General features: G+C 56.6%; 1 protein-coding gene across 1 annotated transcript; it reads left to right on the forward strand.

Annotated features, from left to right (window-relative positions):
* LOC119108655 (protein furry) lies at window positions 1-27134 on the forward strand (the record flags this gene model as incomplete). The annotated part of the gene is given in 19 exon segments (XM_037232272.1): window positions 1-150; window positions 750-940; window positions 2971-3153; window positions 5780-5987; window positions 6766-6903; window positions 7931-8165; window positions 8804-8982; window positions 9658-9844; window positions 10412-10593; window positions 11184-11318; window positions 11862-11955; window positions 12910-13088; window positions 13474-13606; window positions 13983-14156; window positions 17668-17857; window positions 18334-18516; window positions 19518-19661; window positions 21472-21621; window positions 26965-27134. Coding segments are annotated over 19 exon segments (3205 nt in total), but the record flags the coding sequence as incomplete, so codon positions are not given.
* Between the last annotated feature and the right edge of the window lie 238 nt (window positions 27135-27372).

Here is a 27372-nt window from a genome sequence, read left to right on the forward strand (position 1 = left end):
TGGGGCGCGCGCCGCGAGCGGCTCTGCTTCCCGGCCAGTGTGTTGATCGACGCCGACCTGCGGCCGGGGGAGTTCGTCATGCGCACGCTGTTCGCCGAGTTCACCGTGCAGGCCGAGCGCAAGATCGAAGCCGTCATGATGGAGCCGCTGGTGAGACGCCGGCTGCGACGAGCCGATGCTGGGGGTGCTGGTGAGACGCCGGATGCGAATGGCCGGTGCTGGGGGCGCTGATGAGACGCCGGCTGCGGCGGGCCGGTGCTGGTGTGACGCTCCCTGGCCACAGGAGCGACCACTGTCCAGTGTCCGCCTGGGATGGGTGTGTTGTTACCTCTGAGCCGACCGTGACGCTCCCTGGCCACAGGAGCGACCACTGTCCAGTGCCCGCCTGGGACGGGTCTGTTGTTACCTCTGAGCCGACCGTGACGCTCCCTGGCCACAGGAGCGACCACTGTCCGGTGTCCGCCTGGGATGGGTGTGTTGTTACCTCTGAGCCGACCGTGACGCTCCCTGGCCACAGGAGCGACCACTGTCCGGTGTCCGCCGGGGATGGGTGTGTTGTTACCTCTGAGCCGACCGTGACGCTCCCTGGCCACAGGAGCGACCACTGTCCGGTGCCCGCCTGGGATGGGTCTGTTGTTACCGCTGACCCGACCGTGACGCCCCCGGCCACAGGAGCGACCACTGTCCGGTGCCCGCCTGGGATGGGTCTGTTGTTACCGCTGACCCGACCGTGGCGCTCCCGGCCGCAGGAGCGACCGCTCTCGAAGTCCCTGCAGCGCGGCGAGGACGCCCAGTTTGACCAGATGCTGTCGACGTTCGGCTCGGTGGCCGAGCACTGTCTGCCGTCGTTGCTGCGCACCCTGTTCGCCTGGTACGACCGGCAGGGTGTGGACGTGGCCGCCGAGCTACGGCCGGCACGCACCGACGCCAAGGGCAGGCTGTGAGTACCGGCGCGGCACCAGCGCTGGCGCGTGACGGAGCTGGCGTGGTGACCGGAGCTCCCCTCACGTGGCGTCGTGACGCACGCTCCCCTCGCGGAGGTGACGTGGCGACGCACGCTCCCCTCACGGATGTGACGTGGTGACCCAAGCTCCCTTCACGGAGGTGATGTGGTGACGCACGCCCCCCTCGCGGAGGTGACGTGGTGACGCACGCTCCCCTCACGGAGGTGACGTGGTGACCCGAGCTCCCCTCACGGAGGTGTCGTGGTGACGCACGCTCCCCCCACGGAGGTGACGTGGTGACGCATGCTCCCCTCACGAAGGTGACGTGGTGGCCCGAGCTCCCCTCACAGAGGTGACATTGTGACGCACGCTCCCCTTACGGAGGTGGCGTGGTGACGCACGCTCCCCTCACGGAGGTGACGTGGTGATCCACGCTCCCCTCACGGAGGTGGCGTGGTGACCCGAGCTCCCCTCACGTGGCGTGGTGACGCACGTTCCCCTCGCGGAGGTGACGTGGTGACGCACGCTCCCCTCACGGAGGTGACGTGGTGACCCGAGCTCCCCTCACGGAGGTGTCGTGGTGACGCACGCTCCCCTCACGGAGGTGACGTGGTGACGCATGCTCCCCTCACGAAGGTGACGTGGTGGCCCGAGCTCCCCTCACAGAGGTGACATGGTGACGCACGCTCCCCTTACGGAGGTGGCGTGGTGACGCACGCTCCCCTCACGGAGGTGGCGTGGTGACCCGAGCTCCCCTCACGTGGCGTGGTGACGCACGTTCCCCTCGCGGAGGTGACGTGGTGACGCACGCTCCCCTCACGAAGGTGGCGTGGTGACGCACGCTCTCTCACGGAGGTGACTGGTGACGCACGCTCCTCTCACGGAGGTGACATGGTGGCGCACGCTGCCATCACGGAGGTGACGTGGTGACCCGAGCTCCCTTCACGGAGGAAGCGTGGTGACGCACGCTCCCCTCACGGAGGTGACGTGGTGACGCACGCTCCCTCACGGAGGTGACGTGGTGACGTGGCGACGCACGCTGCCTCACGGGGGTGACGTGGTGACACACACCCTCACGGGGGTGCAGTGGCCCGTTTTAAGATGTTGCTTAGTTTTGACAGTACTGGAAGTGAACGACTTTTACGTGTCACACAGTTGACGTGCATCGATGGTAAACATATGCCGTCGTTGCTGATGAAAGGTGTCGTTCTGGCTAATCGAAAAGGTCGTTGCTGATGATTGTAACGAGGCACAACTACATGCAACATTCCAGACTGTTGCAATCATGGTCATTATATTACATAGATCGATGACTTCAAGTGCATATAATATTAAACAATATTTCACGTACAGCACCCTGCCAGGCCCGGGTAACGGTGCTCGCATGAAGAGGGATATAAACTTCTCTGCTACGCGGTGAAAAAGGTGCATGCGCATTTTGGCACCTTTCCAGAATCAAAATGAACAGAATCTGTGAATTTCATCAAATCGTCGACTTAATTAAGAATGTACAGCTGGTGAACGTGTGTGCGCATACCTCAAAGTAATGCTTGCAGACATAATGTTTTGAGATGAAGTAAGATATTGTGAGGCAAAACTTTTACTGTTCTGGATTTTCACTTTTTTCGTATATTCTAGCACCCGTTCACCCTACCGAAATGTGATTTTGAAACGCTGAAATAATGAGTCGCGGGAAGGCGGGCCAAAATCGGCGACGATTTCGGCTTCCCGCAGCTCAGATCTTACTTCTTGATGTCATGCACTCGCACACAGGGGTCCATATGCCAGGCACATACGTGATAAATTCACACGCACGCACGCACGCACGCACGCACGCACGCACGCACGCACGCACGCATGCACGGTGAGTTGGGACTGTGCTGCATTTCCATAGCAGGCGGTTGGTGTCAACCACCTAGAATGGGGTGTGTATTTGGGAAATCTGTATTAAGGCCAGCGCGGCGGCGTCGACCCAGCGCAGCGTGCGGCCTGCGCTCTAACACGAGCCGGTGACGTGCCCCGACAGAGAGCCGACCACGGACCGACTGGAGCGGGAGCACCGCGAGGACCGCCGCGACCTGGCCGTCGAGTTCATCTTCTGTCTGGTGCTGATCGAGGTGCTGCGCCAGTTCTACCTGCACCCGGGCCACGAGGACCTGGTGCGCCACCTGGAGAACCTTGCCTTCCGACACTTCAAGTACCGCGAGAGGTACGGCGGCGCGTGGCGGCGGCGGGGTCAGCGCGATGATCACGAACATAAACGACGTGGTCACGAACATGAACAACATGGTTACTCAAGGGCATTTTTGTGTTTATACAACAAAGCTGCTCCATAAAGAGACTAGTTATGCGATAATTTTTTTTTTGTCTCACATCTACAGACTCGTGTTCAATTTTGCTTGTGTGGAGTTCATTCGAACTTTGTTACAGTATCTGAAACTGTTTTCTGGCTCTTAGGGGAAAAACCACAAATTTTAAAATCATGGCTTGTAGTGAGAACAAAATAACCCAGGTGAATTTGCACCGTGTTGACAGCTGGCATTGAAGAACATTATTTGGCAGCAGATCATAGTAAACACCATGCTCTAGCTGGTCTCAGTGATTGCCAAAGACCGTTAGAGGTTGGCTGCTTGCAATTCTTAAATTTTCTAGCTTCCTAAGTAAGTGCTTCCTTCCTAAGTCTATGCTCACACTTAGTGTATTTTTCGAAGCTATGGAGCTGATTGAAAGTTGTTGACAATTCTATTGTAAAGGTGTGAGTCTCAATTAAGGCTGATAGAAACCAATGCTTAACATGTGGTGCACCTCTTGAAAATTTCCCAGAGCACATTATGACAAATTTATGGTTGAAGTGTCATGCGAGCCACATATAACATAAATAGGAGCATCTGGGGCATAGTTAGTGCAGCTACATCCTAGCCAAGGTTCAATCTCTCTCACCTAAGGAAAAGATTCTGGGGCAATGTGATACTCACCTGGGCTTTTACTGACCTTGGGCTTTTACTGATCTAGATATACTTAATTTGGGACCAGGGGTGTGTGGTTTCCCATTTAGTTGGATGGGATGCTAGTCCCTCCCCCAACTTTAAGAAGAAACTTGGCCAAAATCAGGGAGAGCATGGTTTGTACTATTTATTTGGGATGAAGAATTTCCGTGCTCACCCGCTCCTCAAAGTTATGTACAAAACTACACCATCTGGGACGTTAGGCTGCTGCGTGATCGGGGCCCAGAGGTCAATGCGGCAGGGGCGGAGGAATCATTTTTTATGGAGCAAGCCAGCCGTACAAAGCGAGCATCGCTACATCTACTCACCGCCGTTGAGTCTGATACAATACTTTTCTACGTGTTTGACACTGAGCTGAATTCACATATTGCCTTTATCTAAACTACCACCCAATCGCGCTATCACCGCCCGCAACGGCTTCTCACGCGGCTCCTCTCCAAGAAACGTCGGAAGGCTACATGAATGACGCGCGCGGAATCACAGTCTTCAACGACAGAGCCGCTGTAAGTTATTTATCGGTTTTGATGTTACTTTTTAGGACCTTGATGGTTTTGGTAAGGTTATTCATCAGCAAAACCCGGCTCAAATAAAATACCTCAAAAAGCGCAAATAATTATATAAAAACAAAAACAAAAATTCTGCTCATTGGAGAACAATATTTTTCTGCTTCGTGCCTTCGTGCCTTCAATGTGCCTTCTCTGCTTTAGCTTTATACTCAGATCATAAGTCTGTGGCAACGTTCTGTAGGTCGATAGAAAAATTTCATCCTTTTTGCTAATGCCCCTTTTATGCGTTTTCATTACGTATTCAGCTCGGATTTCTTGGTGTAGAATGTGCCTTCTCTAATGCCAAATCCTCCCCAAAAGCCGGCGACTCTGAGGAGCCGTGGATCTCCGCGTGCCCAAGCGAGTGTTTGGGATGGTGTTTACCATTATACCTTCTATACGGTCTCTATCTTTGATAGATTCAAATGGAAATTGAATAAGGGTACTGTTTTAAAGAGGAAAACAAGTATTTTTTTCACCAATATGCAATCAAGTCATGGTATGTTTAGAGGTATATGTTAGTGCGACATCATGTACTTTCGTATCAATCTTTATTGTGTTACAATGATTTCCACGTGCAATCCAGAAACGTTGAACCGTGACACATACGAGATGTTCTCTGTTCTCTCGCTTCCCCATGGTCCGTCAAGGGACGTTATTGTTGTTCTGAGTGCGGGCTCAGGCCCGGCGTCTGAGCGCGTCGCTGTCGTTTGTGGACGGTAGGTGGGTTAAACATGTGCTGGTGAGCAGCATTGGAGCTGGGCACTGAGTGCATTGAAAGGAAAGATTATGTGTGATATGGTAGAGACATTCGGCTGAAACCCGCAAGCAGTACCCCTCGTTTAGTCTTGTGACTGTCGCGCGATGCGGTCGAAGTTTCAGGAGCACCTTGCCTTCATCTCACATTGCTCACAGAGAACAGTTTTGATATCCATTCCAGTGTATATTCTTTCAAGTGTGTAAGTTTCAGACACTGCCTTGTTAGAACACGAAAATCGGTTGTTATTCGCGATGCGTTATATTCGGTTATATCCAAGGCCGCACATCGCTCACCACATTACACAGTGTAAGCTTGATTTGATTGAACTCAAATTTTCACACATGGATTCCCCGCTTATTTAGCGTAACGTTGATCCGCTTCGTAGTTGATTCAGACTCGCCCCGGAGTTTGGCACAATTTCGCACGCCTGTCGCAAAATTGCAGGCAATCTTCTCGTGCTTTGAACAGCACCCGTACTCGTTCTCCCGTCATGAACACCAATGTCAGCGCTGAAATGTTCCACAGCACGTCGGCCGGGCCCAACTCGTCGAACGTGAACATCATCGCGGACCTGTACGCCGAGGTGACGGGCGTGCTGGCTCAGTCCCGCATCCACTCTGTGCGCGCCCGCTTCATGCACGAGCTGCGCGAGCTGAACGCCAAGGAGAGCAGCCAGCAGACGACGCAGGGCATCATCGCACTACTCATGGGCATGAAGTTCTTCAGGGTCAAGGTGAGTGACCAGCCGGCCGCGCCGTGTGGGCAGAGGTCGGCGAGGCCTGTGCTGGGTCGGCTGATCCTCTGGGTGGCCTGGTTCGCAATGGAACACGAACTACGGGTAGGAAACTTGGAGTGCGTACATACAACGTGGTTTAGGTGGCACTTGTTGCTGAGGTAACCTTTTTAATGCCGGATGCACCTGTGATTTAGTTTCCGATAGACAAATTGTGTTACTGGTGGCTGGGGGAGGTGTTAGGTCCTACCACCTGTATCCCTGTGTCCCTACCACCCGTGTCCCTGGCGTGGGACGGCAATGTGAACACAGGAAGGCTATCATTGCCTCGCGCATTGTTTGTAATGGATGGTTGTCACCAAGTTGCAGTCGTTACCGATTTATGTAATCACATCCTCTTGTAGCACGCATTGTGAGGCGTTGATCCTTGAAGCACCAAAGACTAGCGGGTCGTGGCTCGCGCTCAGTTGCACACGCGCGTGTACCGCGCCTAAGGTTTGGCCTTGTTAGGGCACCTGCACATGCTGCTCCCAGTCGAGGCGTGTTCATCCCGTGCCGCGAAGAACGCGGGCGGCGAAGATCAATACCGTATCGCGACCCTTATTTTGTCGACCACGGCTTTTCCTTTTTTGAGCATCAGGTAAAAACAAGAAACACCAAAATGGACTAGGGGCTTGGGGTACACCAACATTAGGGTCATTTTGACATTCATCATTTTAGCTTTTATTCGCGCAGCGTTAGTGTGTGTCTGAGCCTGCCATCTGCACCCGCCCCTCAGATGGTTCCAATCGAAGAATTTGAGATCAGCTTCCAGTTCATGCAGGAGCTGTCGCAGTACTTCCTAGAGGTCAAGGACAAGGACATCAAGCACGCGCTGGCTGGCCTGTTCGTCGAGATCCTGGTACCCGTGGCAGCGGTGAGTGGACCGGCGCTAGGCCGTGGACACCCAGCTGGTGACAGCCGGTAACCTCAGCGTACCACCAGAGGTCTCCTGGCCCCGCGTCTAATCCCTCGCATGGGTGCCACAAGCCAGCAAATGCACCCATCTCGCAAAATAGGTATAAGCGTTCACAGCCGTTGTTTACTTCAGTCATGATTGATTGGGAGTTTTGGACTTAACCTGTTATTGACACAGCCCACGTAACGTGGAAGGAGCCATTAATGTGTGGGCAGCTGCTTGTCTTGGCATGGACCGCATACAGACGGAACAACAGACGCATCAGCAGCCTGAACTCCGCCAAACACCTGGCGTGCCCCTTGCTATGTGCGAGCCGCCACGCGCTAAACGGCAGTGACCTGGTGGCCTCAAATACGTCATACGTGCGGCACGAGCACGCAAACACGCTACACTTGATGAGAGTGTGGTGAGTCGACTTGGTATCTGCTGTACTTTCTCGCTGCGCCCAAAGTACTGTCAGCATACTGCCCGAGAACAGGCCACCGCCTGTCTCAGTTACGGAGGTGTAAAACGAGCGGGACCACATCGCACGCACGCCGAGCTTTCATTTCCTAGACGGAAGGTGCGCTATGCACATGTCGACCTCCCTCCCACGCCCAAAACTTGGCCATCGTGGCTGGACGCGCCGTCGATCCGGCAGCGACCCGGGTCTCAGTGACTCCATGGCCCGGGCCAGCAGCTGCTGCGCTGCAATGACCCCATCCAGAACGATGCGCACGCCCAAGGGGTCTGCTGGACCGGCCTGCTGCCACGCGGCCGCCGTGGGTCGTAGATCACGTGGGCGCCTCGTCCGTTGTCAAACTGCTGGCGATATTTTGTCGTGGTACGAGGCAGCCGATACACGGGCGGATTTTTAGCGCGTAACGCGTCAGTTTATGCATACACGCACCGAAATGTATCAAGCCTGGGATGCGGCCGGAACTGTGGGGATGATCTTCGTGAATGATAGATAAACTGATAACTGACAAGATCAACTGTGTTGCAGTGCGTGAAGAACGAGGTGAACGTGCCGTGTCTGAAGACGTTCGTGGAGATGCTGTACACGCACACGCTGGACATGTGCACCAAGGGCAAGCACCGGCTGGCGATCTTCCCGTTGGTCACCTGCCTGCTCTGCGTCTCCCAGAAGCAGTTCTTTCTCTCCAACTGGCACTACTTCCTGGCCATGTGCCTCTCCAACCTGAAGAACAAGGACCCCAAAATGTCGCGCGTGGCGCTAGGTGCGTTGTGCGGCCTCGCGGCGGACCCAGTGGGCGCTGAGACCGGCTCTGCCTGACCCGGCACTTCTCGAATGCTTGGCCTGGGTCTCGGGTATCACTGGCTTTCGAGGAACCCGTGGCTCGCACCTGCTGCATGCTGGCATACCACGGACAGTACCGGCTTATTCTAGCTTAGTCCGTGGCGGGCGATGAAATAGGGGCCATAGCGCCATGTCCACACGATGTTGAGAAAGGTCCACACTCGTAATAATGAAGAAGACATAGGCGGATAGGGTGGGAAGGGGATTGAACAGTTCGTTTGTGGCCATTAACTGGGGCCCATGGTCAACAGGCGGATATTGGAATAAGTAGGGGCTACACAGGTAATAGCCGATGATCGGGAGGCCGAAAGCATACATAGACGAACAACATACTGTTTTGTTAGTATTGTGGTTCTCGTTTCAAGGCTGGAAGCTCGATACCATAAGTACCGTCGCGGAACTCCCCAGTGTCTCCCTTTAGGCTGTGGGTCTTTATAATACCCTTCCGATGTATGAAATTGGTAAGTGTCTCGTGATAAGGTTGAAAGTTGGGTTTTACGGACTTCACTTCAGCTGCGGTCTCGCCCGCCGCCGGTAAGACGGCTGTTGGCTTTGCAGAGTCGCTGTACCGGCTGCTCTGGGTGTACATGATCCGGATCAAGTGCGAGAGCAACTCGGCCACGCAGAGTCGCCTGCAGTCCATCGTGAACTCGCTCTTCCCGAAGGGCTCCAAGAACGTGGTGCCGCGCGACACACCGCTCAACATCTTCGTCAAGATCATACAGTTCATAGCACAGGTGGGTCTCTCGACCGAGTGTCATGGCGATCTCGCGCTGGGTGTCGTCACTCCGGGTCAGACCCTGGCCCCAGGTGTTGGCCGTGGGTTTCTTTGGGTTGCTTTGGCTAGGGGTTTGTGGGCCATCATCGACGAATTCGAAGATGTGGAGTTACGGGTGTTCTATAAAGTGGATTAGCTTTTGCGGAGCTGCCTTACTTCTTGGTTTGTTGTGAGCCGGGCTGCATTACCTCCGATATCAAGGCTAACTCCGGTCGTGAAACCCAAGCGACATTGTGCTCGGCTAGAGCTCCCATCCAGGACGGGACCACGAGGCCAACTCATTCGTCAATAGTCACATCCTTCTCCCAGGGAGACGAGGTGTCGCCGGACGCAGGCTGACGTGGGGGCCATGCAAAACGGCGGAGACGGTTGACTCAGCAAGAGATCACTTGGAGCTTTGCATTGGCGTAGTCCTGTCTGTTCCCCGCATCTTAAGACGTATGACACGCTGTGCCGCATGCACCGCGTCCGTGCCGATCAAGCCCATGCTCAGTCCTGCATTCATCGCAATGAAACGGTGAAACATGCAGTCATACCTAGATGACATTAGACACGGCCAAGGGACAAGTCGCGGCCAAAAATGTGGGGACTAACACATGGACGGCAACGGCACCTATCCTGGCCCCGTCGGCAGGAGCGGCTGGACTTCGCCATGCGCGAGATCGTGTTCGACCTGCTGTCGGTGGGCCGGGCCGTTAAGATCGTCACGACACCGGAGCGCATGTCAATCGGGCTGCGCGCCTTCCTCGTGGTGGCCGACAGTCTGCAGCAGAAGGAGGGCGAGCCGCCCATGCCGCGTACCGTCGGCGTCCTCCCCTCCGGTGAGTGGTGAAGGGCATGGGAAAGGGTCTGGGGCCCGCGTATGGCGCTTGCACCGTCGGCTTCCCCCGGTCCGGCGAGCGGCGATGGTGGGGTGGGTACTGGTGTAAGGCAGTGGAAATCCTGCCTTTGATGCTATCAAAGTCGTGTCAAACTTTAAGATTTCGTTAGATTTAGATGGCTTGTTGAGAGCAGCAGCATTCGCTGGCTGGCCTCGGCATGCGCCGGCCGCCGTCCTCATGCCCCTCTCGGCCGTCGTCCTCATATCTCTCTTGGCCGCCGTCCTCATGCCGCTCTCGGCCTCCGTCCCCATGCCGCTCTTGGCCGCCGTCTGCATGCTCCTCTTGGCCGCCGTCCCCATGCCACTCTCGGCCGCCGTCCTAACGCCTCTCTCGGCCGCCGTCCTCATGCCTCTCTCGGCCGCCGTCCTCATGCCCCCTCGGCCGCCGTCCTCATGCCTCTCTTGGCCACCGTCCTCATGTCACTCTCGGCCGCCGTCCTCATGCCGCTCTCGGCTGCCGTCCTCATGCCCCTCTTGGTTACCGCCCTCATGCCCCTCTCGGCCGCAGGCAACACGCTGCGCGTGAAGAAGACGTTTCTGAGCAAGATGTTGACGGACGACGCGGCGCGCAGCATCGGCGTGGCCACATACTACCCGTACGTGCGCAAGGTGTTCAGTGACATCCTGCGCGCGCTGGACGGCCAGTTCGGCCGGCCCCTCATGATGACCAACACGCAGAACGTCAACAAGGTGAGGCCGGGCGCGGCGTCGACGGATGGTGAAGCGGACGGGCCGGTCGGACGAGATGGGGGCAGTCTTGGTAGCTGTTGGTTGTGCTTGTAGAGCTTGATCAGGGGACGAGTGGACTATTCTGTGTGGGTTTTCGGTCGTCCTCTAGCTGTTTACCCGTGTCCGCGGTCGCCCTGTTGTCCTGTGATTTGGCCCACCGGGCTGGTATTGTGGTGCTGACTTTGGTGCTAGGTCTGCGCGCTTTGGTAAGTGCGATCAGCCCGTACCGCACTGTAGCAGGCCGGGCACTTGGGATACTTTGCTTGCCTCCTGTTTTCGTTCTGACGCCCATCGATGGGGCCGTTGAAGCCTGCTGGTAACGCATTGCGTTTTTATGGACAACTACCATTGATAAACCTTGTTGAAGTAATTGCGCGAAAACCAACTGACCGTCGAGCAATGCCCGGTCACATCCAGCCTGGATCTCTCGTGAGCCATACTCCGCTGCTGTGCTCCACTCTCGGCAGCGGCTGCTCGCCACTAGCCCGTGAGCGAAGCCGTCCGTCCGCCTGGCGAGGCCAGCCTCCCCTGACGCCGGCCGTGTGACGCAGGAGCCGGACGAGCGCATCACGGGCGAGCGCAAGCCCAAGATCGACCTGTTCCGCACGTGCGTGGCGGCCATCCCGCGCCTGGTGCCCGACGGTCTTACGCGCCACGACCTGATCGAGATGCTAGCGCGGCTGACGGTGAGCGTCGCCGCCGGCCGCCCGCCGCCCGCCGCCCGCCGGACGGCCGGCGCGTCCTCTCACCGGCTTCTGAGCGTGTTTCAGTGGTCATGTTGATCGCCCACTTCGGTTAAGGCTTGTTTTAAAAATCACCCACTTGAAAGGGCAATTATTAAAGGAATTTTGACATTCTGTTAAATGCATGCATATTGAATAACAGGAGTCGTAGAAAAAGGATCGATTCTCCCGTGCCCGTGATTGTCATAATCCATACACTTTGCGTCCTGCAGCTCGTTGCGCCTACCGTATTTGGGTGTAATGACTCGTTTCCAAATAATCGTTGTACTATGCAGAAATCATGTGATAAATTCCGTTCTTAAGGCGCACTGAACGCAACACAAAGGACTTATACGGCGCACCTGGGCGAGGCCTTGGGTACGTGCGGGGTGCTGGCGGGCGCGTGCTCGTGCTCATGTGTGTGTGTGTGTGTGTCCTGTGGAGCGGCGTGCCGCCCTGCTGGGGGCCCGGCTGACCGGCGCCGTGCGGCTCGCGCTCCGACTCCAGGTGCACATGGACGAGGAGCTGCGCGCGCTCAGTATCCAGAGTCTGACCAACCTGGCGGTGGACTTCCCCGACTGGCGGGAGGACGTCGTGCTGGGTGAGTGAGCGCTCGTGTGGTGGCGCCAGCGGCTGCCTGCTGACAGCGCCGAACGCCTGCGTACTCAGCTGGCTTATGCTCACACCGAGGTGACGGAAGCTGCGTTGTAACCGGCTCCGGCGTCCACAGCGCCAGATTATCGGTCGTTATGATCATGCATGGTGTAGATTATATACATACGAAGGCTGGGACTGATTCCAGGGTGCCCTGGTGTCTTTGTGGCCATTATGTTTCTGGGCTCACCGTGCTACTGCTAGTGGCTACTGACAGTTCCCCTTAGAAACCCCCTGGATGGGACGATCGTAGGGTGTTTTTGTTTTTGGGATCACGTAGTGTTTGGATCTCTTGGTGCTGCTAATACCCAATAATGCAATTTTCCGCCCCTTCTTCTATTCTGGTGGCATCTCCGGCCAGGATGAGGACTGCTGACCATGGTGGCGGCACATTGTGCCGCCGCCTTATCGGGGCCGGAGACTGACCTCTGGCGCGCGGTGTGTAACGTAGCGAGCAGCCGCTCAGGCCAGCCTGCAGGATCGAGTGTCATGGGCTCCAAATAGCTCTGAGCTCCTTTCTGGGCACGCCAGGGTGTTGGCAAATGCACTTGCGCGGCCAACCCGCCATATATCAATCTAGAGTTCGACATTTCGACGACGCCCTCGATTCTTGTTATCGGCGTGGAACGGAAGCGTCAACAGGCTTGAAAAGCTGCGAAGTGTTCACTACGTCTAGCATAATGGCAGTGATTGAATTATGAGATGTCCTGAGCGTGGACAACATCATACCGGCGTGCGTCGATCAGTGACCGTTTGCTATGTTTGTGTGACGAACGGCGGCCACCTGACGCTGGCAGCAGGTGAGCGTAACCTGACATCGGTGACGGCGGTCCGTCTGCGGGCCGCCCGGCGTGACCCGGTCCACCGTCTCACCGCCGCCACCGCGTGCGCTCTCCGACAGGCTTCATCTGGTTCATGAGCCGCGAGGTGGCCGACACCTCGCCGACGCTGCTCGACAACGGCCTGCGGATGGTGCTGCAGCTGATGACGTCGTGGCGCAACGCCATATCGATGCCCGCCAACGGCTCGACCATCAAGCGGCGCGAACTGAACGCCGTGGCGCCACCGCCGCCCTCGCAGGTGAGGCGCCGGGCCCCTGCCTGTTACGCGCCATTTCGCTGTGGGCGCCGGGCCTCTGCCCCGTTACGCGCCATTTCGCTGTGGGCGCCGAGCCTCTGTCCTGTTACGCGCCAGTTCGCTGTGGCGAGCTCGCCTGCTAGCGGTCCCACAGGCCATAGTGGTTGACGTTTCTACGGTTTGCGCTCTGGCCATCGGAGATTAACGTTTTGCGATGTGCGGCAGAGAAGTGCGGGTAAACAGGGCCGTGTCACGGAGCTGTCCCGTTATCCCGTCTGTGACCGCGCACTGCCCGCCGTGCACCCACCACTCGCTGCCGGCGGTGGGCGACCGCCGCGTGCCGCACGCTCCGTCTGCGCGCGCGTGACGTGTGTGGCGCGCCGGACAGCGGACGGACCAGACCAGCGTGCTGCACATGGTGGAGGGGTTCGCGCTGGTCATGCTCTGCCACTGCCGGCTCTCCGTGCGCCGGCTGGCCGTTCATATCCTGAAGGAGGCGAAGCTGCTGCTGCGCGCCGTCGGTAAGCCATCCTCGAGAGCAGGCCTGCCCGCCGGTAGCTGTGATATAATGGTGCTGCGGGCATACTCTGTTGTGCCTTAAGTGGACATATGGAGGTTAATTGTGCGGGCGGCGTTGCGGGCCGTTTGGGTGTAGTGAACGACGCTGGCCTGAGATACCGTCGGTTGATGGTCTCCATGTCCTGTTCTCTTTCTGATCGGATGGTACGCTGGCAATGCCCTCCAAAGCTTGCCACCGATCGTCGCCGGTCTTGTGCTCGTCACACACACTGCCAGCGCTGCCTGTGGACCGAGCCTTCGCGGGCTCCGCCTCCGCGCGGGCGCCACGTGGCCTGCCGGGCCGACTGTTGGCGTGAGACGGGCGCGCCGGGCCGGCAGACTGCCAGCGACCGGGCGAGACGCCGGCCATCGACGTGCTGGACGCCGCTTGCCCGGCGCTGGCCGAGCGCTGCCTGCCGCTCCTGCCGCCGGCCGAGAAGGCGGCTGTCCTCTCGACGGCCTGTGTGGACCTGCAGTGGATCGCCGAACGCAACGCCACCGTGTGGACGGCCGGTCAGTGGGGCAGTGGGCAATGGGTAATGGGCAGTGGGCAATGGGCAATGAGCAGTGGGCAGTGGGCAGCCGCGGGCGCCCGCGCAGTGGGCCGGGTTCTCTCGTATGTGTGTGAGCAGTGGGCCACCTCACTGCCAACATGAAGCAGAGCATCGGCCCAGGTCTGGGTGGGCGTGGCTGCCAGGGTCGGGATCAGGGCAAGACTTGGTTAGCTGTTACAGAAGCAGCTCCCAAATTGTCATTCTGGTGATTTTTGTTCGTGGGAAGTGAGTTTTTTAAGTTGAAGAAGTTGAATTTGCAGGAGTTGAAGTTGAAGAAGTTGGTTTTTTGTTGGTTGGTCATCATATGTATTTGACAGTACCATGGGGATACGCGTAAAAAATGGCACACTTGACTTGCAGTGTTCAGATCAGTTAGTAAAACGCAGTATGGTGCTGCGGATGACAACTTGAAGGCAGAGGCAAACACGCAGCCGCCCCGGCCTGAGGTGTTTGCGCTGTTCTTGGGCGAGTGCGGGTGAGTTCGACAAGGGGAGTGGACCAGGGGAGGGGGGAAGCAGATGGACTCTGGTGGGCTGGTTCAGTGTCCCGGACTGGCTTCCCCGTGCCAGCCTGGTGAGAGCAGAGGTGCCACCCCCCCCCCCCCCCCTGCCCCTCTGGTGACTGTCTTCTCTGCGGCTCAGGGGCAGCCAGCTCGTGCCCGGCGGCACTCCCCGGGTTCGCCCCTCAGGGGCCGCCCCCTGATGTCTGTCTTCTCCCCTGCGCTCGCCATGTCCGCGGCCTTGGTGTTCGTCGCCGAAGAAAGGGCGCGGCTGTTCTGGAGCGGCTGTTGAGTCTGACGGGCTCACTTCACATACTTCAACTGAGCCCAACTTTGGTGTCGCGCGGCCATTTCTTTCTTGCCCCGAGCGATCGATCTGGGAGTGATCTGACCGGTTGTGTAGTGCGGATGTCTCGACCAGGCTTAACCGGGTCCCCAGCCATGTTGGCGTGGTGGGTAACGAGCAAGAGAGCGTCTCTGCGAGCAATCCTGCCTGTGGAAATCTATCTCCAAAACCTATCCCCAAAACCTATCCCCAAAAGCTCAAAAGAAGAACTTGGAACCGTCCGCCGTTTTCAACTTAGGAACTCTGAACTCATGATGTCGAAAAATAGGGATATTAAGTCCTTGATTATATCTAGGAATCTGCCCCATCCCTGTCCTCCATTCATTGTGATGCCTGTCTTTGATCTGAGGCCGGTGATCCCCAACACCGGTCATGAGACGTTGGGGAGTGTTCTAGACCAGCATCTTCACCTGTTTAGAGAGGTCAGGAGGTCAAGAGGTCGGTAACTCAGCCCACTGCCGGGAGAACCGCTGCGAGGAAGTTGCGCTTTGTCGGTTGTGATTGGGACATGCGCACACCATACCGCCTTACCTGGCGGACCAAGGAGCACCGCAGTGTGAGAGACTGCAGGAGCCGCTGCCCTGTCTCGCCGTCCCATGCCGCCGCTGCGGACCGGATGGGCGCCGGTATGTCACACCGGCCCCTGACCCCGGCTGATGTGACAGGATAGGTGCTGCTGAATGACAAACATGCTCGGCTTCTCAACACATGCTAGTTTTCTACCGCTTACATCCAATCCACGTTGAAGGTACATGAGGGGGAACCGCATTATGGTAGAGCATTAGAACTCTGGACACAACGTTTGGATCGTTTGTGGGAGAGCTCAAATGACCGAAATGTCGACCGACGGCAAATGACCGCAATGACGGCAGTGACACGCACGCACAGAAAAACACCACATCAACGAGATCCGCCCCTTGATGCACCCTTTCGAAATGTTGCCTTGCTTTGAGATGGAACATATGTTTTGCAACTATGAAACGCAGCCTCATTTTAGGGAAAGAAAAAAATTTGGCAACATATCGGGGGTGATTAAAAATTTGGTCCCAGGTCCAACCAAGCATCATGGTTAAGTTGGCGCCGATGGCCGCCGCTCCCTTGTTTACTTCGTAGATCTGTGGATCTGCACGCTTTTGCGATACAAACTGAGAACATCATAGACGTCTAGGTAAGGCCAGAGCAGCAATAGCATTGGAACAAACTAAGATTAACTGCCGAAAAAGGAAGGAAAATCCGTCATTTTTGCCATAAGCTCTGGGTGAAGTGACATCAGTATCAAATCCATTTGCGAATTGACGACTCCTGTTTCATTTTAGGTGTATTTGCCTACAACAGTAAGCTTATTGCCTTGACAGAGAAATGTGTAGGATTTCATTCGCGGACGGGCTGGTCTAGTGTCGCGTGTCGCAAATCCAGCGGGGACCCCGGTGCCCATGAAGGCGTCATGCTAGTCAGAATCGGTCGGATCGTAGTAAACAATTTTGAAAGCCTTGATCCACCGCGCAGGAAGTGTAGGAAGTGTAGGAAGCTTTTAGGTTGCCGAAAATTTTTATCAACATGTTATTATGGGCTCACATATTTGGCCATCATTGGTGACGCGTTCCTGTCACAACTCAGCCGCTTTCATTTCTGACTAATATATATTTTTAGCCATTTACCGTCGTAGGCAGTCATTTAGCTGTTATGGGCGCAAAATGACCGCAGTAGTCGGCGCGCCCTAAAACTCCAATCAACAACATGATCCACCGCACAGCCCTCGCCGACACCCAGACCGGTCCCAGCGTATGACTGTGTCGGGTTTGGCGTGCAGGGGAGCGAGACAATCACACGAGCAAAATGGGTCGTCAGTTTTACACACGCACGCACGTACGCACGCACGCACGCACACGCATATATATATATATGTATATATATATATATATATATATATATATATATATATATATATATATATATATATATATATATATGTATTCACATACACATGAGCACTCAAGAGAGGCATGGACAACAAACGAATTGTGTGTGGACAGTGTTACCGACTTTTGCGGAAATAGTGATATTGAGCTGGAGTTTCAACTCCCAGCCTCTAGGACAGAGCGCACGTGAAGTTTGGCAGTATAGCGCGTCGGACTCCCACTTGAGGGCCTCGGTTCGATCCCCGGTTGCGCTGTGCCCCCTGAGCGCTAATGTGGCTAATGCGGTCGCTGGTGCTCCATGAAAGGGGAACGTGCCGCACGTGGTCACACCACTTGAAGGGGAACATGAGGCACGTCGGCACGCCTTTGTTATGGAACGCCGGCGACTGCATTGGCCACATTAGCGCTCAGGGGTCATGTCGTGACCAGGGATCGAACCCAGGCGCCCCAGTGGGAGTCCCATGCTCTACCCAGTCGGCCATTTCTCCCCCGAAGCTTGACAGTGGAGTTATTGTCCGGGTATGTAGAGGGAGCTGGTGCGAATGTTTAGTTGTGGCAGGATGAAGGAGCGATACAATTATATGAGGCCGCTAAGTGGTTGTGATCGGGCGTTTGCATTGCGCAAGTTGAGCCGTGTGGCATGTTGTGCGGTTGTCCGTCCGCTTTCACCCGCGGGCCGCCCCTCAGCAGCGCCGTCTGCCGGCAGGCATACACGACGACGGCGCGCAGACGGGCTCCGTGCCGCACCCGAGCCCGGGCGCCGACGCCTGGGCCGTCTGCCTGCAGGGCTTCCTGGAACACGGCCGGCTGGCGGCGCTGGCGCCGGCCGCCACCGCGCACGCCTGGCCGCTGGTCCACCACCGCATCCAGGCCCTCTTCACCGTCATCGACCCCACGTGCGTCAGCAGCGCGCCGCCGCCACCGGGTGGCTCACACGGACGTAGTCGTTAGAGTGGCGTGCTGGTGGCCGATGTGGGTAGTGTTTTTGTACGGTGCCTTGCAATTTTTGTTGGCGATGTATTGTTTGTGAGTTTGTTTGAGGGAAAACAGGGTTGTTACAATTACAATTTACGCACTAGTGGTGTTTGAATGATTTATGTAACTTCGCTTGCTTTGGTCTAACTACTCGTAATGTCGCCCATAACACACGCGAGCCGTCGCCTTCTCCGACACGGGATGTGGTCACGTCATCACACGTACAGCGTCGTTCTGATAGCTGGGCGGGCCACGGTTCTGGTGTCACCATGCGGCCGTGACCTGCGCCGGCGTGGTCAGCCCGCTGCGGTGCGCCTCCACTGCCGGGGCGACCGCGCCGCCGCGACCGGCCGCCAGCGGCGCTCTGCCCCGCCTCAGCGTCCGCTGACTTCGGCAGACCCGTGAGCGACAACCGCGCCTCCCTGCTGCGCGGCACAGCAGCCGTCAAGAAGCCGCCCGACCAGCGCGACATCTATATGGGCCTGTGGCGCAACTACGCCCTGTTCGCGTGTCGCGTGGTGCCGGCCGTCAGCCAGCCGGGCCCGGCCATCCGCTGCGTCTCGCCGGAGCTCAGCGTCAGGTGATTATGGCGCCGCGTCACCGGCCGGTCTGCAGGTCACCGATGTCCAACTGGCAACGACCGAGCACCTCTTACAGATGGTGGCACACAGCAGAGAAACACTGATGTCAGTGTGCATTTGCAGGCGTGGTTTCGCGTTACTTTTACGCTTGAGTCAGTGCACCGACACAAGCGGTAACGAGACTGCAAAACATGTTCACCTCAGTTGATCAGTACAAACGCACCGGTTGCTTCTTCCCAGTAACAGTACCCGTAGCAATCAACACAACCGTCCACCTAATAACAGACGTCGCCAAACGCAAGTTCTGCCGGCGGGCACCCATGGACGCCTTGGTGTAACGTGGTGTATCGTTTGGCTCTCGTGATTGGTTAGTGCCTCTTCCGAACCGCGTTTTAGACATGTGTAGTACCGCTCCTTGTAACAATATGAACTACACGGTGCGTTTGTCGACCTAGCGCTGCTTGGAAACGGAACAAGCCTTGTTGGCTGTGTGAGATTTGAAGAGAATATTGTTGTGTGTGTATTGTGTTAATGTGTATATTGTAAAACCATGTAATCCGATTTAATTTGCATTCATCGTTTTAGCGGGATACATGCCAGGATGTAATATCAAGGACTCAAAAAGGGTCAAACGAAAACTTGCTGTCGTGGTTAACTTCTCTCGTATGATCTGCCTGCGCCCGTCACCCCACCCACACCATTCCCGGTTGCGCTCCGCGGCTGACCTATGAGGCAGGTCGGGCGTGACCCGTGCGTCACCCCTGTGTGACCCTTGCAATACCCGTATGGGACCCTGGTGTGACCCGTGTGATACCCATGTGTGACCCGTGTCGGACCCACATAATACCCACGCGCTACTCGTATGTAATCCATGTGTGACCCGCCCGTGACCCTGTTTGACCCGTGTGTGAGCCGCATGCGACTCGTGTGTGACCCGTGCGTGACCCAGCTCCGCGGCCCGCCGTGACCGGTGTGTGTGTGTGTGTGTTTGGTGCGGCAGCGTATCCCCGGAGTCGGGCGGCGGTGACCGGCCGGACCCGGCCTCGTTGCACCGATTGCTGGTGCCGCTGCTCCGCTCCGAGGCTGCCCACCTGCGTGACGCGGTCACCGAGGCACTCGGCCGCATCAACCACCTGGCGCTCAAGTGAGTGTTCGGCCGCCGCTCCTCACCCCCGCCGCACCGCGTCCCCGCTTCTCTTCGCCCCCGCCGTACCGCGTCCCCGCTTCTCCTCGCCCACGCCGCACCGCGTCCCCGCTTCTCCTCGCCCCCGCCGCACCTCGTCCTCGTCCCGTCACACCTCATCATGGCCCCCGCCGCTCCGTATCCTCGCCCCGCGGCATCTCGCCCCCGCCGCATCTCGTCCTCGTCCCGTCGCACCTCATCATTGTCCCCGCCACTCCCGTCCTCGCCCCGCCGCATATCGCCCCTACCGTACCTCGTCCTCGCCCTGCCGCACCTCGTCCTCGCCCCCGCCTCGCCTCGTCCTCGCCCTCGCCCTCGCCCTCGCCGCTCCTTGTCCTCGCCCCCGCCTCGCCTCGTCCTCGCCCCCGCCGCTCCTTGTCCTCGCCCCCACCGCACCGCGCCCTGGCCCCCGCCGTACCTCGCCCTCACCGTTCTTCGCCCCGCCGCACCTCGTCCTCGCCCTGACGCACCTCGTCCTCGCCCCGCCGCACCTCGTCCTCGCCCTGCCGCACCTCGTCCTCGCCCCGCCGCACCTCGTCGTCGCCCCGCCGCACCTCGTCCTCGCCCCGCCGCACCTCGTCCTCGCCCCGCCGCACCTCGTCCTCGCCCCGCCCCACTTCGTCCTTGAACTCGCAGCACCTTGTCCTCGTTCACGGCCGCGCCTCGGCCTCTTCCGCCCCGCCCCGCCCCCGCCCCCTCCGCGTTGTTGTGCTCTGGTGGTTCCGACTCGGCACTGACAGGCGGCGGTAGCGTCTTGTTTTGGCACCGGGGGTGATGGGAAAGTTAAATTGGTGTTTTCCAGAGGCGAATATTCTAGTTTGTTGTCATTGCCAATGAGCTCATATTTTACACCATGTATCACATTGTTGTGGGAGAGGAAGGATCTCAGAACCTCTCTGCTTCGGCCACGCATTTTGGGTACGTAGATATGTGCTTCATAATAGTGCAGCGCCATGTGGACAGCGACAGGGTCCTCGGTTCATTTGTTTCGGTTGGCCAACATCAATTTGAACAGCCCAGTGATGTTTGGTGCGGGCGATGCTGCGTGATTTCAGAGGTACACGATTAGTCGCTTGGATTAACGCACTGCATTGTCCTGAAACGTAGTGAACTGAAACATCTGAGCCAAACATAGTCAGAACTGAACAAAACGGGCAATATTGACCCGAGAACACCCGAGAGGTAATAGCTCTGATCGTAGGCCATCTTTTCATCACCCCGGTTTATCGGAATGTGTTTGTGGATATGACATAGCGCATGTGCTGGCTGTTTGATTTAGTAGCTAATGTAGCTGTGTTGCGTCTACCGTCGGTCGTCATCGACGTGGATGTGCTTAACCCGTCCAGGGATGGTCGGCTATTTCTTAAGAGCGATGTCTGCTAGAGGCAGCTTTTAAACAATTTTGTCATTTGGTTTAATGCCAATATAATTGCGTGTTTAGTGTGTCTTAGCGTCAGCTTGGCACAAAACTGTCCCCTTGCAAGCGACGAATGGGTTGAAGGACCAGTAATACATGAGACAAAATTAATGTTTCCAATAATGCAAGGAGTTGATACGGCGACGCTTTAAGTATGTTGTGCATGCTATTAAAAATCGGAGCGTGCTACACAGCGTTTGGTCAAACATACCGTTGTCTTGCCACGAGGTTTGGCTTCTCAGTTGTGCGATATTTTCTACATTGCGGAGCCACACAAATGCAGTCATATTTTTTCATTACCCACCGTGCAATAACTCGAGAAATGAGCGCCCACGAAAGACTAATGCTCCCCAGGGACCTGATGCTGGAGCTGGCGCCGTACATCCGCGAGGCGGTGGACCGCAAGCAGGAGAACATGCGCCGCCGCCGCCGCCGCGACACTCTCCGCCAACAGCTGGTCAAGGTGTTCGAGATGATCGCCGACCAGGGCACCTTCGGCCTAAGGTTTGTCGTCCGCGCCCCGTGGGCCGTATTGTGCGGCGTCTGGGTGTGGACACCACGTATTCATCTTTTCAGTCAGCATCGTTGTAGAAACATGGCTTCTAAGGGGCTCATCGCCCAGGCTGTGGTTTCAAAACACGTGTTCACAGCCACCATGGAATGTTAAAATTCACACGCGTTGTTCAGGCGTCGGAACAACGTTGCGGGAGCAAACACTTGAGCCAGAAATAGAACCGCTCGCCGGCACTGGGTCGTCGCGCGTGGCGCGCGCTTGGCGCCTGGCCGAGTACTGGGTCGCACCTGTGGGGCCGTGCGGCGTGGCTCTCGTGTGAAGACCGGCACTGGAGCCCGGCACGCCGGCGGGCCTCCCGGACGCCATCCCCGGGCCTGGGAGCGTGCTGATGGGCCGCGGCAGGCGTGGCTCCCGTCTGAAGACCGGCACCGGAGCCCGGCACGCCGGCGGGCCTCCCGGACGCCATCCCCGGGCCTGGGAGCGTGCTGATGGGCCGCGGCAGGGTGGCTCCCGTCTGAAAACCGGCACTGGAGCCCGGCACGCCGGCGGGCCTCCCGGACGCCATCCCCGGGCCTGGGAGCGTGCTGATGGGCCGCGGCAGGGTGGCTCCCGTCTGAAGACCGGCACTGGAGCCCGGCACGCCGGCGGGCCTCCCGGACGCCATCCCCGGGCCTGGGAGCGTGCTGATGGGCCGCGGCAGGCGTGGCTCCCGTCTGAAGACCGGCACCGGAGCCCGGCACGCCGGCGGGCCTCCCGGACGCCATCCCCGGGCCTGGGAGCGTGCTGATGGGCCGCGGCAGGGTGGCTCCCGTCTGAAAACCGGCACTGGAGCCCGGCACGCCGGCGGGTCGGGCTCGGCCGCAGCCGCTGGCCCGACAACAGGCGGCCAATCGATGTCCACGGCGGCTGCGGCTGCCGTGAGCCGCGCGCGACCTGAACAGCGCCGCCGGCCAGGCCACCGCTGTGCGGCCTTCCCGCCGACAGGGTCGGCTGGCGTCCGTTGCCGACCGTCCCTCTGTCAGGGTCGGCTAGTGTCCGTTGCCGGCGGCCGACAACTCGCTGGGCCGGGTTCGCAAACTCCTTACCATCAGTACTGAGCAGCACACCGAGGGTGGCCGGATCCGGAGCTGGCTTCTTGCGTGTTCGTTAGTGCAGCATGCTACTTGAATGTTGCGATGCGGCCTGGTTTTCAACAGCCGCGGACCATGGTACGGAACGGAACTTGACGAAAACGACCGTCCCATCTGATTTGAACAAGATTGGTCGAGCATCGCTTTTTCAGTGACATTCAGAACCGTCATATCGCCTCCGCGATCTACATTCATTCAGACAGGAGGGCAGGGTTATTCCGCCTGTTGCCGACTCCCGGTGCCTTCTCGATAGTAAGATTCCGCCATATTGGACGAGCTCCATAGGAATTGCCACGGCAGCCGGCTAACGAGGAGGTGCCTGCCGGCCGGGATCGGGTGCTCCCTCGCTAATATCCGGTATTTCGGATGCTGTGCGTATTACCCGAGGTCGTAAAGACGTCGTCTGGATGACTTAATGACCCGCGCCTGCGGCCAGCCTCCTGCATTCAGTGATACGAGCGCGGCGATCCGACAGCCCACCAGTGGATTATTTATTGTTAAAAATATTAGTCGAATCGGAAATATTTGTGGCACCGGGAACACCTTGCATCACATCAACCCCCAATGCCCGTAGTATAGCAAGGACGCCATGTCAATTGAGTCATCGTTCTTGACCTACACAAATAAATACAGTGTGGCGGCAAAGCGCAAAGCGTCCACCACGCACCGGACTGTAAGACCACTGAAGCTTCGGACCCGGATCCGCCGCCGCTGTGCAAAACCAGCGGCAGCTCGGTGCTGCCGGCGGCCTCCGCCCCTCGCCGTCCGGTGGCGGAGGACCCCCGCTGTTCGGGAGGTCGGCGAATGTCCAGGCCAATGTGTCACGGAGAAGGGATATTATGCTGCCGTCGCCGGCCGTAGCCCATATGCAGTGGGTAGTATTCTTTTCGCTCCGTCGTCGTTCACTCGTTCCTGTTGTTGGGATGTTTCGGTCGGTGATGCACCTATTGCGTGCTCAGATGGAGAGCGCGTACAAAGAGGCTTGGGGTCAAGGTCAGGTCAATAGGTCAAAAGAGGTCTTGAAGGCCCAACCGCAGATGCAGCCTTTCACGTGTCGGCCGAAATAAATCCGAATGCTTTATTTGTAAAGGTTTGCTCTTTTCAGCACATGCTTTTGGGGCCAAATACTAACGTAATCCTGTGGCTTCCAAACAACACACCCGTCAGTTGACCACAGCAACCAATCATCTCTTTTCATTTTGCCGGCATCGTTATTGTTGGCATCAGCGAATTACCGCCGTCGCCGCTGCCAAAGCACTCGTGGGTCACAGAAGCGTCAGGCGTCACGAGCGCCTTTTCGTCTCCACCCGTTTTTGGCTGACGTGTAGCGACAGCATCCTCGGCGCTCGCGGTTCAGCATTGCGTGTAGGCCAGCAGGTGCTGACCGTGCCACCGGGAGAGACACGGCAGCAGCCGGCTGAAACAGCGCATGCCAACGGGCCGCTGCCGGCGACCCGTTTGCCGTTTATTGCCGGTGCCCGGCTGCTGGAAGCCCTTCTGCCGCTAGCGGTATGTGGTAAAGTAACGTTAAATTAAGTCGGTCGTCAGCGCGCGTGCCCCAACCGACGTCGGTCGGCGGCGGCTGCAGTGGCTAGTTGACCACGCCGGCTACAATCACCGATGTTGGATTTGCTGGTGCTCTGACGGGCAAGGTTGGGTTTGGCCATACTTTGGCGCATGGCCGCCTTTCATGCAGTGCTCCGTCTCCGACAAGTGATGCCAAACAGATTATCAATGGGTCCGCTGTGGTTTGAAACAAAACATGCGCAAGCATAATATGCATCCTAAATATACACTCACTGCGAAAGGGTAGTGCGGCTGGAAATATTTACGCTAGATTTTAGATGAAATTACTGTTTAATCAAACTGAAACCAAGAATGAAAAAAAAACTGACTGACTGACTGAAAACTGACAGGTGAAAATTTGTGCTACCAAGATTTTCCAGTGAACGAAAACCTCAGGGAGTTTTGATGCCATTGCAAGGGAACATTGACAAACATATATCAGAACGATGAAAAATCATCCAACATGATCATTAATGTGGAGTCCACTGAAATTTTTGAATACAAAGCATATGTATATGTACATACCTACATATATGTATATATACACACACGCATATATATATATATATATATATATATACAAACATGCATTTCTATATATATATATATATATATATATATATATATATATATATATATATATATATATACATATATAATACTGGCCGTTAAATGTAGCTGCGGCTTCGTGGTTTATTGTAGTCAGAGTTTTATTTCGATCTTGCGGATATTAAGGGTTTGTTTTCTGGACTTCGCTTGTTTAGAACAGACGCAAAACTCTGCGAGGTGAGCCCAAGTGAAGCACGATAAATACCTACATAAGATATACATATATACATATCCACATATACCTATATACATAGTATGTACGTAATATATACAGGCACATATATATATATATATATATATATATATATATATATATATATATGTATGTATATACATAAGGGACGTCCTTCATCGATTTGTCTACGGACCCGAAAAACTGCTGATGCGGCCCATTTGCTAAAACGACTGCCCGCTGCTGATGCGCGGCGTGCTTTTGGGCTATTCCAGAGGCATGCCGGTTCGCAGAGGCGCTTTGGTTTGATTATCTTCAGGACGGTTCCGGCAGCTTTATTGCGACGCCGGGGTCTCGGCCCGTGGATTTCGTCATTTTAAAGGCACTCGACTTGGGGAATAGAGGAGAGCGAGAGACTTGTGGAGAAAATGGGTTTGAAATGAGTCCAATAGATCGCGATCCCTCCACCTGATTAGGAGTGCGGGCTCATCAACTGCACGCCTAATTAGGAAAAATTAAATTGATGGCGGAAGTGCTGTCTCCCTCGGTATCGATCGCGTAGTCAACGCAAGCTGGCTTGCGGGCGTTTCGTATATGCGTGGTAGACTTGCACCCTAGACGACGGAAAGCTATTCCGCGTAGAACATCAATGTGAAGATCCGGACCCTGTGCTCCCTCTCCCCAGCCTTGGTATTTCACAGACCACTCAGTCCAGACCGAGCGGCGGCTGAACTTTTGCTCGGTCATCGGAGCGCGGACGTTGCCGTAGATTGTCGGTCAGGGAGAGTTTGCCAATTTATACTGGCGGAAGACCCTGCAGCACGCGAGAGCTCAGGAATGATTGTGTGCTGCGGTCTGCGACGAAGGTGTTCTCCTAGCCAGCCTGTCAAAACAGTGCAAACATGTTAGTCGCATCTGCACGGGTCCTCATGTGGCAATGGGCAACGTGCTGCATCACGTGTTGCTGTCTGCCATGCAGGCTTGTGTTCGATTTCGCGCCCATGGAATCGATGCTGCCTGATTCGCAGCGCATGACACTGATTTGGGTTCATTCCGACCCCGCCCTGGCGCAGTACAGCACAGTCTCGAGTTAGCTCCGATTTTGACTTGCTGGGGCGTGGCTGAATTGCGGAATTCGATCCCATTAAGCTGCCTTCGGTTACCGTGAGCCCGGCATGCTGCACGGCGGACCACGCAAAGGGCTGTGAAATGCATGCCCGGTTAAGAAGGGAACAATACGCGTGTGCTCTATCACACATATGAGTGCCACCAGAATAAAGAAAGGTTGTGACTTTCGTCCATGTGTTCCCCGTTCTCCGTTCTCGTTCCGTTTGTTTGTTTGTTTGTTTGTTCCCCACAGACTCCAGTCAGTACGTTTGACTCAACTCAGACTCCGCCGGTCACACGCTTTTCGAAGGAATCGCTTCCCCGCACTAACGACGCAAATTTAACTGTCAACTGAGTAACTTGGGCTGCACCAGGGGACAGACGCACGCGCTGCGGGGCTACCCGAACCCCCGCCGAACTGGCTTGAAGTAAGCTGTTCCACCAAATGTCAGAACTACCCTCGATTTGCAAGTATTTACTCTCTGATGCGCCTGAAACTGACGTGTAGATATGTCGATTTGCATCTGTGTGTGATTCTGATCGTACGAATGCTCTTGTCCTTTTATGCGTGCTCGCACGCACTGGTGTGCAACATGAATGATGCGTGTGTATGCGTGTCACAGTGTGCGGCAGCAGACTTGCATGCGTGAGCGTGCGTGCGTATCTGCGCGTCTGCTACTGCCAAGCAAGCGAGCCTTGCAGCGGGCGGATCGAACCGGCTGCTAACGACGGCCCACCCGTGCCCACAGCCCGTCCATCATCGACACAGACTCGCAGACGCTCTACCCGACGTTCGTCGAGTACATCGACGGCGCCCGGCTGTACCTGGAGGCGGAGAGCGACAAGGAGGCGACGGCCGTGCACCAGATCAAGCTGTACTTCTGCAACTTCATCCGCAAGCTCATCAAGAGCTTTCCTCGTGAGTGTTGCGGTCAGCTTTTGGAAGCTTGAGTGTGTGCCCGTCGTACTGATCGGGTCCAGACGGAAATGGCGACGGGCTGCGGGCTGTTGATCAGTCCTGCACGCACCTCACTTTGAGCTGACATCCCACGGCCGTCTGTGGCGTGATGACCACAGACCGAGCTGTGCTCTGGGAATATCCCACTTGTGGTGTTCCACGTGGTTAACCTGTGCTCTTGCTTAAGTGAGGAACGTAC

The sequence above is a fragment of the Pollicipes pollicipes genome, unplaced genomic scaffold (genome assembly GCF_011947565.3).
Source record: "Pollicipes pollicipes isolate AB1234 unplaced genomic scaffold, Ppol_2.1 Scaffold_6686;HRSCAF=7923_pilon_pilon_pilon, whole genome shotgun sequence".
Lineage (NCBI taxonomy): Eukaryota > Metazoa > Arthropoda > Thecostraca > Pollicipedomorpha > Pollicipedidae > Pollicipes > Pollicipes pollicipes.